Source organism: Zootoca vivipara, chromosome 3, assembly GCF_963506605.1.
Source record: "Zootoca vivipara chromosome 3, rZooViv1.1, whole genome shotgun sequence".
NCBI classification, from domain to species: Eukaryota; Metazoa; Chordata; class Lepidosauria; order Squamata; family Lacertidae; genus Zootoca; species Zootoca vivipara.
In genome coordinates this window covers 55696881-55709480 of record NC_083278.1, presented here as the reverse complement: position 1 = coordinate 55709480, position 12600 = coordinate 55696881, and the positions used below count along the sequence as shown (strand labels likewise).

General features: G+C 45.9%; 1 protein-coding gene across 6 annotated transcripts in view; it reads left to right on the top strand.

Annotated features, from left to right (window-relative positions):
* The first annotated feature begins 8607 nt into the window (after nucleotides 1–8607).
* Nucleotides 8608–12600, top strand: part of PTPRK (protein tyrosine phosphatase receptor type K) — a 341441-nt gene continuing 337448 nt past the window's right edge. For 4 of the 6 annotated variants that reach the window (XM_035109042.2, XM_035109041.2, XM_035109045.2 and 1 more), the window contains exon 1: nucleotides 8608–9057. In XM_035109042.2, the coding sequence (XP_034964933.2) occupies nucleotides 8955–9057 (103 nt within the window). In that variant the 5' untranslated portion in view covers nucleotides 8608–8954. The remainder of the gene's footprint in view (nucleotides 9058–12600) is intronic. The other 2 variants (XM_035109048.2, XM_035109047.2) reach the window with 1 other exon arrangement.

The following is a 12600-nucleotide window of genomic DNA, read 5'->3' as shown; positions in this document are numbered from 1 at the left end:
TCATTGCAAGGAGGGTATTCCATATCCTAATACTGACAGTTTCACAGACCACTGGCAGATATAAGGCAAATAAAATAGATAAAGTTAAAAGAGAAAATGGAAAAAGAACAGAAAAGGGATGTTCTAAGTGGCTGGCATTTTCAACTCCACAAAATAGGTGCTTGCGGTCCTATTGCAGGAAAGGGGAGCATGGGGCACCCAGATTTTGTTGGACTACACCTCAGTTGGTTAGAGTGTGGTGCTGATAATGCCAAGGTTGCAGGTTCGATCCCTGTTTGGGACAGCTGCAGATTCCTACATTGCAGGGGGTTGGACTAGAATTCAGGCATGTCAAACATGCGGCCCTCCAGATGTTTTGGCCTACAACTCCCATGATCCCTAGCTAGCAGGACCAGTGGTTGGGGAAGATGGGAATTGTAGTCCAAAACATATGGAGGGCTGCAGGTTTGACATGCCTGGACTAGATGTTCCTCAGCGTCCCTTCCAACTCTACAGTTCTATGATTCTATTATCCCTGGCCACAAGCTATGGAGGCTGCAGTCTGTTTGGACTCTGGAGGGTCACAAATTCCCTGTATAACCCTTGCAGAACCACAAACATGGACCAGTGCTTTCAATAATCTTGATTGCTTTAGGCAGGGCTGAGTTAGGGGGAGGGGGCAGAGGAAAAATTGTACTTCCTTAGTAAATCAACTCTATAGTTTGGATGCTGTGGGAACAGGATTTCCTACAAAGGGAGGCAGTGACTTGGAGAATATTATCTGGATTCCTCACAACAAATGACAGGGCATTTCCTGTGTGTGTGTGTGTGTGTGTGTGTGTGTGTGTGTGTGAATGAGAGTATAAAATGCTGGACTACCTCTGTTAGTGCAAACTCCCTGTACGTATCACTGCAGGATCTACATGCCTGCAGACTCAGGGTGCCAATCAAATTTGACAACAAACTATCACTTATGAAGTAGATCTCCAACTGTGACAGGAACACTTCCCTCGCAGTGTCAGTAGTAAAGCAACACTTAAATGCTAGTGCTAACATACTTTGTGAAAACAATTTTTGAGCAATATGGGCTCATACTCTCTAGTTGCTTTTTGTATGTGCTTTCATTTAAAGATAACGTGCAGCTCAGTAAGAACTAGTGTGTCTCCCTTCTTCTGAAACGATTCACTCTGCATGGTGCAGAGGTCAAATCTTGCATATTCTCATTCACTGGTTCAGAGCTATGGCAAAATCATTTTGATGAACTCTGACCATGTTTTGATTAGTCCTATAGAAGTTGCCTTATATAAAGTCTTCATAATGAGTATGGTCACCCACAGGTCACCATTTATGGCAAACTAATAGCCTAGCTCATGCAAAATGGTAGAATGCATGCTAGGTAACATCTAACAACAGTGAACAGGTCAATATAAAGAAATCAGGGCTGTTGATGTAGAAATGTGGCCCATGCAGTGCAATCAAAGCTACCCAGAGTGTTTGGAGTGCAACGACTGAGGAGGGAGCACAAGGGCTTCTGCCTCTTGGATTTGGGTGACTGTCCAGGCTTGTGTGTGTGTTTGTTTCTGGCCGGTGACCTTCAGATGACATTGGAAGTGTGCTCTCCCTGAGCACATGGTCTGAGGGGTATGGCTTCTGGTGAGTCAGGTGACTAGCTGTGGGCGGAGCTAGTCAGTGTTTGGAGTGCAGAGACTCAGGAGGGAGCACAAGGTGAGCTGAGCTTAGGAGACACTCTGTAGGTTTTGTGGGTTTGTCTTTTGGGGGCTGTGTGTGAGGAAGTTTGTGTTCTTATTTGTTTCCTTATTTGTTTGTGTGCTTGTGTTTGTTTTCTAGGGCTTCTGCCTCTTGGATTTGAGTGACTGTCCAGGCTAGCGGCGCGCGCAGTTTGATCCATCTTTTAGATTTAAGGCAGCAAGTCTCACACGTTTATTGGGGGAGACTAGGCCTCTTCTTTTCAAGATGGAGGGGGAGGGAACAACTGTAGTCACCTGCAATTCCTGCGCAATGTTTGTATTCTTGCCAAAGAATGTAGGCAGCTACACCTGCAGCAATTGCAAGTTGGTTGCCCTACTAGAAGACAAGGTCCAGCAGCTTCAGGCCCATGTATCTATGCTCCAGGGAATTAAAGAGCTGGAGCTTTTCTTGGATGCAGCAGAGCGCACTGTCTGCACCAAGGAGGAGACAGGGGACATCCCTGAGGAAGTCAGTTTCCCAACACAGGACCCAGATGTATGGAGGAACGTGACTCCATACATCCAGGAATCACTCTGAGTGTTTAGTACTACACAATCGATTTGAAGTGCTCTCCCTTAACATGGAAGACGAGGAACAGACTCCATTTGAAGATCTCTCCCTCATCACAGTAGATCAGGAATATGAAGACGAGCAGCAAAGTCAGTCCTCTGGGAATATGCAGATGACCTTGGAAGGGACAGCACATGGAAGAATCCCGACCAAGCCTATGAAGAGGTGTGTAGTGGTGATAGGGGATTCCCTACTGAGGGGTACAGAAGCAGTGATCTGTGGGCCTGACAAGATGTCTCGAGAGGTGTGCTGTCTCCTCAGGGCCAAGATCAAAGATGTAACAGAACGGCTGCAAGGAATCATAAAACCCACTGACAAATACCCCTTCCTTTCGGTCCATGTGGGAACCAATGACACTGCAAGCCATAGCCTCCAGAAGATGAAAAGTGATTATGAGGCTCTGGGCAGGAAGTTGAAGCAATTAAATGCACAAATTGTCATCTCATCTCATCTGTCCTACCAGTTGAACGACATGGCCCAGGGAGAGAGGGAAAAATAGGGGAAGTGAACAACTGGCTTCACAAATGGTGCAAACAGGAATGGTTTGGATTCTTAGATCATGGTCTGCAGTTTCTTAAAGATGGACTTCTGGCAAGTGATGGGCTGCACCTCACAAAGGTTGGGAGGAATGTTTTTGCCATGAAACTCAAAAACCTCATCAGGAGGCCTTTAAACTGACTTATGTGGGGGAGGGAGACAGTAGTCCTGAAGGTAGGAGTCTATCAAGTGCTGAAGTTGATCATCCAAATGTCAAGGACCAAATGGAGCAAACAGCACGCAGACCTAGTGGTGGGAGGAAAATATCCTTAAATAAGAGACAAGGGGGAGTGATCAATGGTCTTCAATGTCTGTATACTAATGCACAGAGCATGGGAAATAAACAAGATGAACTTGAGCTCTTGGTACAGCAAACTAAATACAACATAATAGGCATCACTGAAACCTGGTGGGATGAGTCTCATGACTGGAATGTAGAAATAGAGGGATACAATCTATTTCAGAGAAATAGACCAAACAGGAACGGGGAAGGAGTAGCATTATATGTCAGGGATGTGTATACCTGTGAAGAGATCCAGGATTTAAAACTTCAAAGCCAAATTGAGAGTATCTGGGTCAAAATTAAGGAAGAGAAAAATAACAGTGATCTAATTGTGGGAATTTACTATAGATCCCCAAGCCAAACTGAGGACACAGATGATGCCTTCCTGGAACAGATGACCAAGCATTCAAAAGGAAGTGAGATAGTAGTAATGGGGGATTTCAACTATCCTGATATTTGTTGGATGTCAAACTCAGCCAAGAGCATAAGGTCAAAAAGATTCCTCACTGGCCTTGCAGACAATTTCATTGTCCAGAAAGTGGAAGAAGCAACAAGAGGATCAGGCATTTTAGATCTGGTCCTAACCAATAGTGATGACCTGCTTAGTGGGGTAGAAGTGGCAGGATCATTAGGTGGGAGTGATCATGCTCTTCTGGAGTTTATTGTTCAGCGGAAAGGAGCAACCAAGCATAGTAAGACTCAAATCCTAGACTTTAAGAAAGCTGACTTCAGAAAACTTAGGGAAACGCTGGGTGAGATCCCATGGACAGAAATACTAAAAGGGAAGGAAGTTCATGATGGTTGGGAGTTTGTTAGAAGGGAGATACTGTATTTAAAGCACAACTTCAGGCAATACCAATGAGATGGAAACATGGAAGGTGCCTAAAGAAGCCAGGGTGGCTATCTAAAGAACTTTTAACTGAGTTAAGATTTAAAAGGGATATGTACCAAAAATGGAAAAAAGGGGGAAATCACCAGAGAGGAATTCAAACAAATAGCCAGCACGTGTAGAGACAAAGTCAGAAAAGCTAAAGCACAGAATGAACTCAGGCTTGCTAGAGAGGTTAAAAGCAACAAAAAGGGCTTTTATGGGTATGTCCGTAGCAAAAGGAAGAACAAGGAAACAGTGGGGTCACTTAGAGGAGAAGATGGAGAAATGCAAACAGGGGACAGAGAAAGGGCAGAACTCCTCAATGCCTTCTTTGCCTCAGTCTTCTCCAAAAAAGAAAACAATGCCCGACCTGAAGAATATGGAGCAGATGATTCAGCAGGGGAGACGCAGCCCAGAATAAGTAAGGAGGTAGTACAAGAATACTTGGCTAGTTTAGATTTTTTCAAGTCTACAGGGCCAGATGAACTAAATCCAAGACTATTAAAAGAACTGGCAGAGGTGATTTCAGAACCACTGGCAATAATCTTTGAAAATTCCTGGAGAACAGGCGAAGTTCCAGCAGACTGGAGGAGGGCAAATGTTGTCCCTATTTTCAAAAAGGGGGAAAGAGAGGACCCAAACAATTACCGCCCAATCAGCCTGACATCCATACCAGGAAAGATTCTAGAGCAGATCATTAAGCAAACGGTCTGTGAGCACCTAGAAAGAAACTCTGTGATCACTAAAAGTCAGCATGGGGTTCTGAAAAATAAGTCATGTCAGACTAATCTGATCTCATTTTTTGACAGAATTACAAGCCTGGTAGATGAAGGGAATGCTGTGGATGTAGCCTATCTTGATTTCAGCAAGGCCTTTGACAAGGTGCCCCATGATATTCTTGTAAAGAAGCTGGTAAAATGCGGGCTAGACAATGCTACCATTCAGTGGATTTGTAACTGGCTGGCTGACTGAACCCAAAGGGTGATCATCAATGGCTCCTCCTCATCCTGGAGGAGTAGTGACTAGTGGGGTGCCACAGGGTTCTGTCTTGGGCCCAGTCTTATTCAACATCTTTATCAATGACTTGGATGATGGGCTTGAGGGCATCCTGAGCAAGTTTTCAGATGACACCAAATTGGGAGGGGTGGATAATACTGCAGAGGACAGCATCACACTACAAAATGACCTTAACAGATTAGACAACTGGGCCAAAGCAAACAAGATGAATTTTAACAAGGAGAAATGTAAAGTACTACACTTGGGCAAAAAAAAAAAATGAAAGGCACAAATACAGGATGGGAGACACCTGGCTTGAGAGCAGTACATGTGAAAAGGATCTAGGAGTCTTGGTAGACCACAAACTTGACATGAGTCAACAGTGTGATGCAGCAGCTAAAAAAGCCAATGCAATTCTGGGCTGCATCGATAGGACTATAGCATCTAGATCAAGGGAAGTAATAGTACCACTGTATTCTGCTCTGGTCAGACCTCACCTGGAGTACTGTGTCCAGTTCTGGACACCACAGTTCAAGAAGGATACTGACAAGCTGGAACGTGTCCAGAAGAGGGCAACCAAAATGGTCAAAGGCCTGGAAACAATGCCTTATGAGGAACGGCTTAGGGAGCTGGGTATGTTTAGCCTGGAGAAGAGAAGGTTAAGGGGTGATATGATTGCCATGTTCAAATATATAAAAGGATGTCATCTAGAGGAGGAAGAAAGGTTGTTTTCTGCTGCTCCAGAGAAGCGGACACGGAGCAATGGATTCAAACTACAAGAAAGAAGATTCCACCTAAACATTAGGAAGAACTTCCTGACAGTAAGAGCTGTTCGGCAGTGGAATTTGCTACCAAGGAGTGTGGTGGAGTCTCCTTCTTTGGAGGTCTTTAAGCAGAGGCTTGACAGGCATATGTCAAGAATGCTTTGATGGTGTTTCCTGCTTGGCAGGGGGTTGGACTGGATGGCCCTTGTGGTCTCTTCCAACTCTGTGATTCTATGAAGTCCTACTTCCTAATGTGTGCTTACAGAATTGCAACATTAATGTGCAATTTAAGCATGTTTATTCAGAACAGGACTGACCTCCATGTGGCATGCATAAGATTACACCCTTCATCTACTCCTTGATTCATTGATGCTAGGGTAAGTCCCATTCGGACTTGTGTTGCCTAGATGAAATATATTTTTGTAAAATCTGGTTTCATAACTGTTGTAAAACAGATACAGTAGTTGAAAGCCAGAAAACACTTGTGCTGTTGGTTCCACATGCAAGAAGGCTAGAGTCCAATTATGCTATTTATCATGTCTACAGCATCTTTCAGTGTATAGACTGGGATTTTTTTTATTCCATTTACTCTCACAATCCTGAGACACAGGTTAAGCTGAGAGAGCAATTTCTTCAAGGCCACTCAGCCAACAAGCTTCATGGATGAGTGGGGATTTATTTTTCAACTTAATTTGGCAGCATTTGTGTCCAACAGTGTTATTTTCCTTTAACCCTGCCTGTCAGTTAAGAGTCCTTGAAGTATGGCAAGAGTCATGGGCTTCACTCCTATGAACACAGTTGGCCTTAGTTTTGAGTAAACATGCATAGGATCAAGGCTGAAATTCTATGGATACACTTACTGAAAACAGTGGAACTTTTATTTGAGTAAACATGGATAGGATGTTGCTGCATTCTTCAACTAGTTTTCTAAGGAACAAGTCTCAGTGAACTCACTAGAACTTAATTCTGGGAAATATGTATAGGATCAGGCAATAGTATAGTGACCATCACCTTAAGAATATTTTTGTTGTTGCTGGTATCCATCTGTTTCGAGAGACAATGGAGTGCGCCTGTAAGGGGGGGGGAGGCAAACTGCTGGAGAATTACAGCACCTGTGGCTGCAGAGGCCAGCATTCAAAACTGCTGCCTCCCACATTGTTTTTGCTGTGCTAGCAGCACTGAAATGACCTCTCTGGAGCACAAGACTGGGCAGTGTGTTTTGACCCTGAGCTGGCCAGACTCCCCTCTTGGCCTTACTGATGTGGTCCAGAGGAAAGCAGAGCTATACATTTGGCACCAGTTGGGCTGCCAGAGTTGCTGGAAGGGGGCATACAAGGTGCCATGGATGTAGCCAGGATTTATCTTGGGGGGCATGCTATGTGCTGGGCAGAAGCTCAGTTAAGTATTTTTATTGATTTACTTGATTGGGGGGGGGGCTATGCCCTGGCTATGCTCATGCAAGGGACTCCACTCCGGATTTGTGCAGAGTTTACTCCTTAGCCCTTTCTTCTCCCAAAGATGTCCCGCAAAGCCACAGGTGTGGATTTTTCTTCAGGGTTGACTCCTGAAGTGTTTCTCATGAATGATTATAGCTGCAAGCCAGTGGAGATTCAGAATTAGAGTTTTCTTTCTCCTATATTGTTGTTGTTAGATGGGTCACTTTCCCAGGTTGAACTTCCCTCTACAGCATGTGTAGTAACCACCTTCTTGACCATTTGATGGTCTGTTGGTTTCATCCACTCCCTAGGAAACACATAAAGCATGGGTAGATCCTTCAGGACCATGTATTTAACCTCTTAAAACTGACTAGATATCCCAGACCGAAGGCTAATGTTGAAAACAAAACAAATGTGAAACTGACTCACCTAAGTTTGATTGTTTCTTAGGGCAGCTACTTTAAACAGGTAGATGGGCCAAGCAGCAACCCAACAGGTGTAATTTGGGTTAACTAGAAATGAAGAGATGGTTAAACTGCACCTGCTGATATGCCATGCAGCTGCTAAAGCTACATAAAGCTTTGGAGGGTGGGGGGGATGGAGAGGGGAAGAGAGAGAAGGCAGCCTAGCAGCCAAAATCTTTGTGAGTTGTGCTTGGTACCATCTTAAGATGTTGCACACAACTTACAATTTATTTAACCCATTATCCCAAGAGTGCTTCTGGTAGGGAAGGCGAGCTGTATACAGCTGCAATTCTGGGCACACTTACTTAAGAATAAACAACCATCGACGTGCCTTACCGAGGAGTAAATAGGTCTTACACCTGAGTAAGCATTACTCAGAATTTGGTGGCGAAAACAAAAAGAACATAACATACACATCACCACCCCAGCGATCTCCAAGCTGCACCTTTCCGGGAGACACACGAATATCCTTTTTTTCTCGCTAGAAAAGCGCTTGGTAGAACCGCGAAAACAAAGCAATCGGACGAATTAGGTAATTCAGCACGTTCTCTTTCTACTTCATGCTTATGCAAAGCGAGCCTGGGATTCCCCCTTCTGCCGGTGCCTGTGACAAAAAAAACACAAAAAAACCGTGAGGAAACACACACATCTCGCTTCTCCCCCCCCCCGGCTGTTCCTTTCCATTTCTCCTCCCAAATCCACGCGCACACACCGCTCCCCGCTCTGTCTGCAAAAGCAAGCTGCAAAAGAGCCCGAGAGGAGCGTGGCCGCAGTCGAGGTCGAGAGACACAGGGCGGTTGTTTCCTCAGCCGCACGCAGCCGATGTCGAGCTGCCCTCTCCCGCCGGACTGCTTTCCCATGCTCGAGCAGCAGGAGGCGCTGGCGGGCCCCTCTCCGCTGGGCTATGGGCTCCCGGCCGAAATGAGTCTCTCATTCCCTCTGCCGAAGCGCTGAGAACCGGAGGGTTGGACGCGCGCGCTCGGCTCCTCCCTTCCCCACTCGCCGATCGGCAAAGTAACTCTCGTGGACTAAGTGCAGCCGCCGACGCCAAGTGCAGGCGCGCCTGGCTCGGGATTGCCCCTGGAAGGCGGGGAGGGAGCACTCCGGCGTAGACACCGCGGAGAAGAAAGGCAACCCTGTTGCTGTTCCGGGCTCTCCGTGGCCCCCCGCCCCAGCCCCCGCCCCCATTTCATCTAGGCAACAGGAGGATCCGGACTGGCCAGGAAGACGTGCTTTCCTCGCAGCTTCGGGAGAGAGCGCCCGAGTTGAGTGAGAGACTCCTCGCAAAAGTTCTCCAAAGTCAGCATGGCCCCGGCGGTTGGAGCTGTTGGTTTGCTGGCGGCGCTCGCCTCCTTCGTCGCCCCCTCGGCTGCCCTGCTTGGAGTGGCCCGTGGGCAGTTCTCGGCAGGTAAGCGGCTACCTCGCGGGAAGGCGTCCCGTTTCTTCTTCTACCAGGGAGGAGGACCGCCTCTCGGAGGCTTCTCCCGCTCAGGCTTGTGTGTGTTTTGTGTGTGTACCCTTTATTACTCGCGTCGGGGCTTGGAGAGCCCCCAAAGGGGAGAGTTGGGGAAGAGAGAGACTAAGGGGAAGAGAGAGGTGGTTGTGCTCGAGCAAGGTCCCGCCGACCCCGATGGCTTCTTTCTCTGGAGAGCCCGCTTGAGCGCAGCTTTCCAAAAGGAGAACGTGGACCAGTCCCCTTCCTCAGTGGGCGAGACCCTCTGGAGAAGGAGCCGAGGAACGTTCCGCTTTGGAACGTTGGGACATGGTCTTATTTGCTTTTGGAACGTTGGGACATAGTCTTACTGTACTTGCTTTTGGAACGTTGAGAGCTATGGAACGATTGGAATCGTTGTTCTTGCGCCCCCCCCCCCAATAAAATATGGGGAAAGCCCCTCTTTTCCCGCTTAACGATGAGTGACAGACGACAGTAGGGGTGCCCTTTGTGCAAAATAGCTCTAGTTTTGCACCTTCAAGGCAGACTGGGTGGGATGGGATGGAGAGCCATTAAAACGAGACTTCCAAGCTGCACACTTCTAGCTTCTCACGCTAATCCTCGCCTCCCCCCCCCCCCTCGGCCTCTCTTCTGGTCAGTTTCCCAGGTAGCGTTTGCACAGCGTTGGCTGAGTTTCCATTGTGGAACCTTCTCTGCCCTTTCTCTTCTTTGTTAATAGAGAAAGAGAACGTGTTTTCCTTTCGCCTTCTGCGGACTGTTTTCTGCACAAGGATGGAACGAAAAGCAACCACCTTCAGACGACTTTTACCTTTTTAAGTTTCTCCCAAATTGGGAGTCGGCTGCTACTTTCTGCCTAAGGTGGAAAGAAGCCAGTCGGTTTATGGGTGAAAAGTTCAAAAGCCTCTGAATCGCGACGGGGGGTGGGAGAGAGGGCAGTTATAGTTTCCTGGCTTATAACCGATTCACCTTGTTTCCGTTCTTTGCCCCCTCCCACCCCAGCAGACCCTTCCCCTTTCCAAGGAGAGGGAAAGCAGTCGTGAAAGAGTTAATGCATTTCAGCTGCTCTCCGGGTTTCCGAAAGCAAACAAGCTGCGCCCAGCAGCGACAGGCCGAGCCCTCCTTTCTTCTGTTGACTTTTGTGTCGGGCTAACTTTTGGCAGCGGGGCCGATCCTGGCTGCCTAATCAGGCAGGCAGAGGCTGTACCTGGCCGGAACTGCTGGGGACGCGCAGACTCCACTGCCCGGACGTAAATAACTTTGTGTGTTGCAAGCGCTTTTTACGCTTTTTCTAGCCGAAGCTTTGTCTCTGAAAAGGTGGTGATTAAGGGCCCTGGGAAGTCATCTGAAGGTTTTTGCAGAACTGGAAAAAAAGCAAGTTGACAGCAACAAAGCGAAATGCAGAAAGTCCCAACAAACCTGCTTGCCCAGTTTAAAGGACGCACAGACACATCCGAGAGGAAGGGCTGCCTTTAACCATTTCCTTCGGCTTCCAGGGAGAAAGCTACTGTTCAGCGTGTAGCGAAAGCGATGCACACAGCTCCCCAGTTAGAATCAGTTTTATTGTCTGCGTTTCTTTGGACCCTTTCGGTTGTCACCAGCAATGTTTGATCTGGATGCAGGCAAGCAGGATGTCCTAATCCATTTGTGCTGTGTGCATTGTTAGCTTTAGAGAGGAGCAGCAAGTTTAAGGGTGCAATACTTTGCACACATTTATGTGGAAATAAATCCATGGGATTACTTCTGACTGGGTTGTGCTGTAAAAGACTGGTCTTGAAAGGGATATATTTTATGCAAAAGCTCAGCTTACAAAGGCAGTCTTATTTTTTCAGCCCTCCCTCCTCTATTTTGGCAGGACTTTTTGTAAATTGATTGAATGTTTTGGGTTGGAAGACTTCCGGGATTAGAACTGTCCCTATTTGCCCAAGTTGGAAGTCTATTTTTATTGTAGGTGATACATTTCACAAATGCAAATGAAAAGTGTGGGTGTTTGATACACATCTTGTCCATGTTTTCAGAGCATCTGATCTGTCTTCCTTAGAAATCAAAACTTTTCTGCTTCTTATACCCTTGGGCATGGAAAGCAAAAGAAGTGGGGCTGGGTTTCACATCTTGTTTACATGTTGCACACGCCTCCTCCACAAAAGCACTTTGTCTTTATGCCTCTGTCTTGCCATAGCAAGTTGAAATGTGTGGTTTGGTTGTCACAATCTGTCTCCTGATGCTGTTAAATCTGTGGTCTCTCTGTGTGACTCTTGCTGCCAAAAACTTGCTTATGCTGCTTCATAGCAGTCTCTTCTCCCCTCTCCCTGCTCCCCTCCCCAAGGGAGGAAGTAATAACTGTGTATTCGACACTTCTGCATTACTTCATGGCTTAGAATGTAGACTAATCGCCTAAGGGTTGCATCAGTATCCTGGAACTTTACTAGGTGTGGTAAAAAAAAGAAGAAGGAAAGAAACTAAGATAAGGATTCTTATTCGCAGATAACCTGCAGGGGTGCAGGTATGAAACGCAGCCAGATGGTCTGTGAATTGTCTTGACGCATGATCACCCACTTAGATATTTTGTCAGAAATGTTAAGCAATATATAAATTTCCTAAATAAATAAATGAACAGGTTATATCCTAATAGTCTTAAAGTGGTGTGTTTAAGGTGCATTTAAGCTCCTTCTTCAACTTTGTGGTGATCAAGCTGGAGCACCTGTCCATCGGATACATGCTTGTGCTCTTAAGTTGAAAGGAAGCAGCCATCCGTAGGTTAATAGGAAACAGCCACAGACTACATTTATTACATTTGTATTTCATCTTTCCCGGAGGAAACTTGTGGTGGTGTACATGGTTCCCTCCTCCCCATGTTATGCTCACAACAAACCTGTGAGGTAGGTCGTTGTGAGAGAGGGTGGCTGGCCAAGATCACTAAGTGTGTTTCGTGGTTTAGCTTGAATTTGAAGCTCTCCCACATTACACCACATTCACATTGGATAGCCCAAATGTGGTTTCTTTTCAGTAATCTCATTGAATCCTCAGTGATCCTTCGTACCTATGTGAATTTTCAGCTTGGCTAAGACTTCCTTCAATATGTTATGTTCAAAGGTCTGCTATAGAGAAATCTTGAGCATAGCAAATTTACAGAAGTATGGTTTCTTTCCTGAAATAAAGGACAATAATAGCTTTTATTTATAAAATGATTTATATACCACTTTTCACATATGCAGAGAATAAATTTTACAATACCTTATTAATACTACGTAATACTATTGCACACATTTGTCACCCAGCTTTTACATCATAATTGGTTTCCGTATCTCCTTTCGCCTGATTATATAAAGTTCATTGTAATTCCTGTCTACTGTTCTGTGTTAAAATTATCAGATACAGTGTAAATGCTGACTGTCTTGATCACCATTTAATTAACATCTTTAATAATCTTAGCCTACTAGCTGTGACTTCACTATCTCATTGATGTGCATCACCAGCATGTTAATTGAAATTTTTATTGTA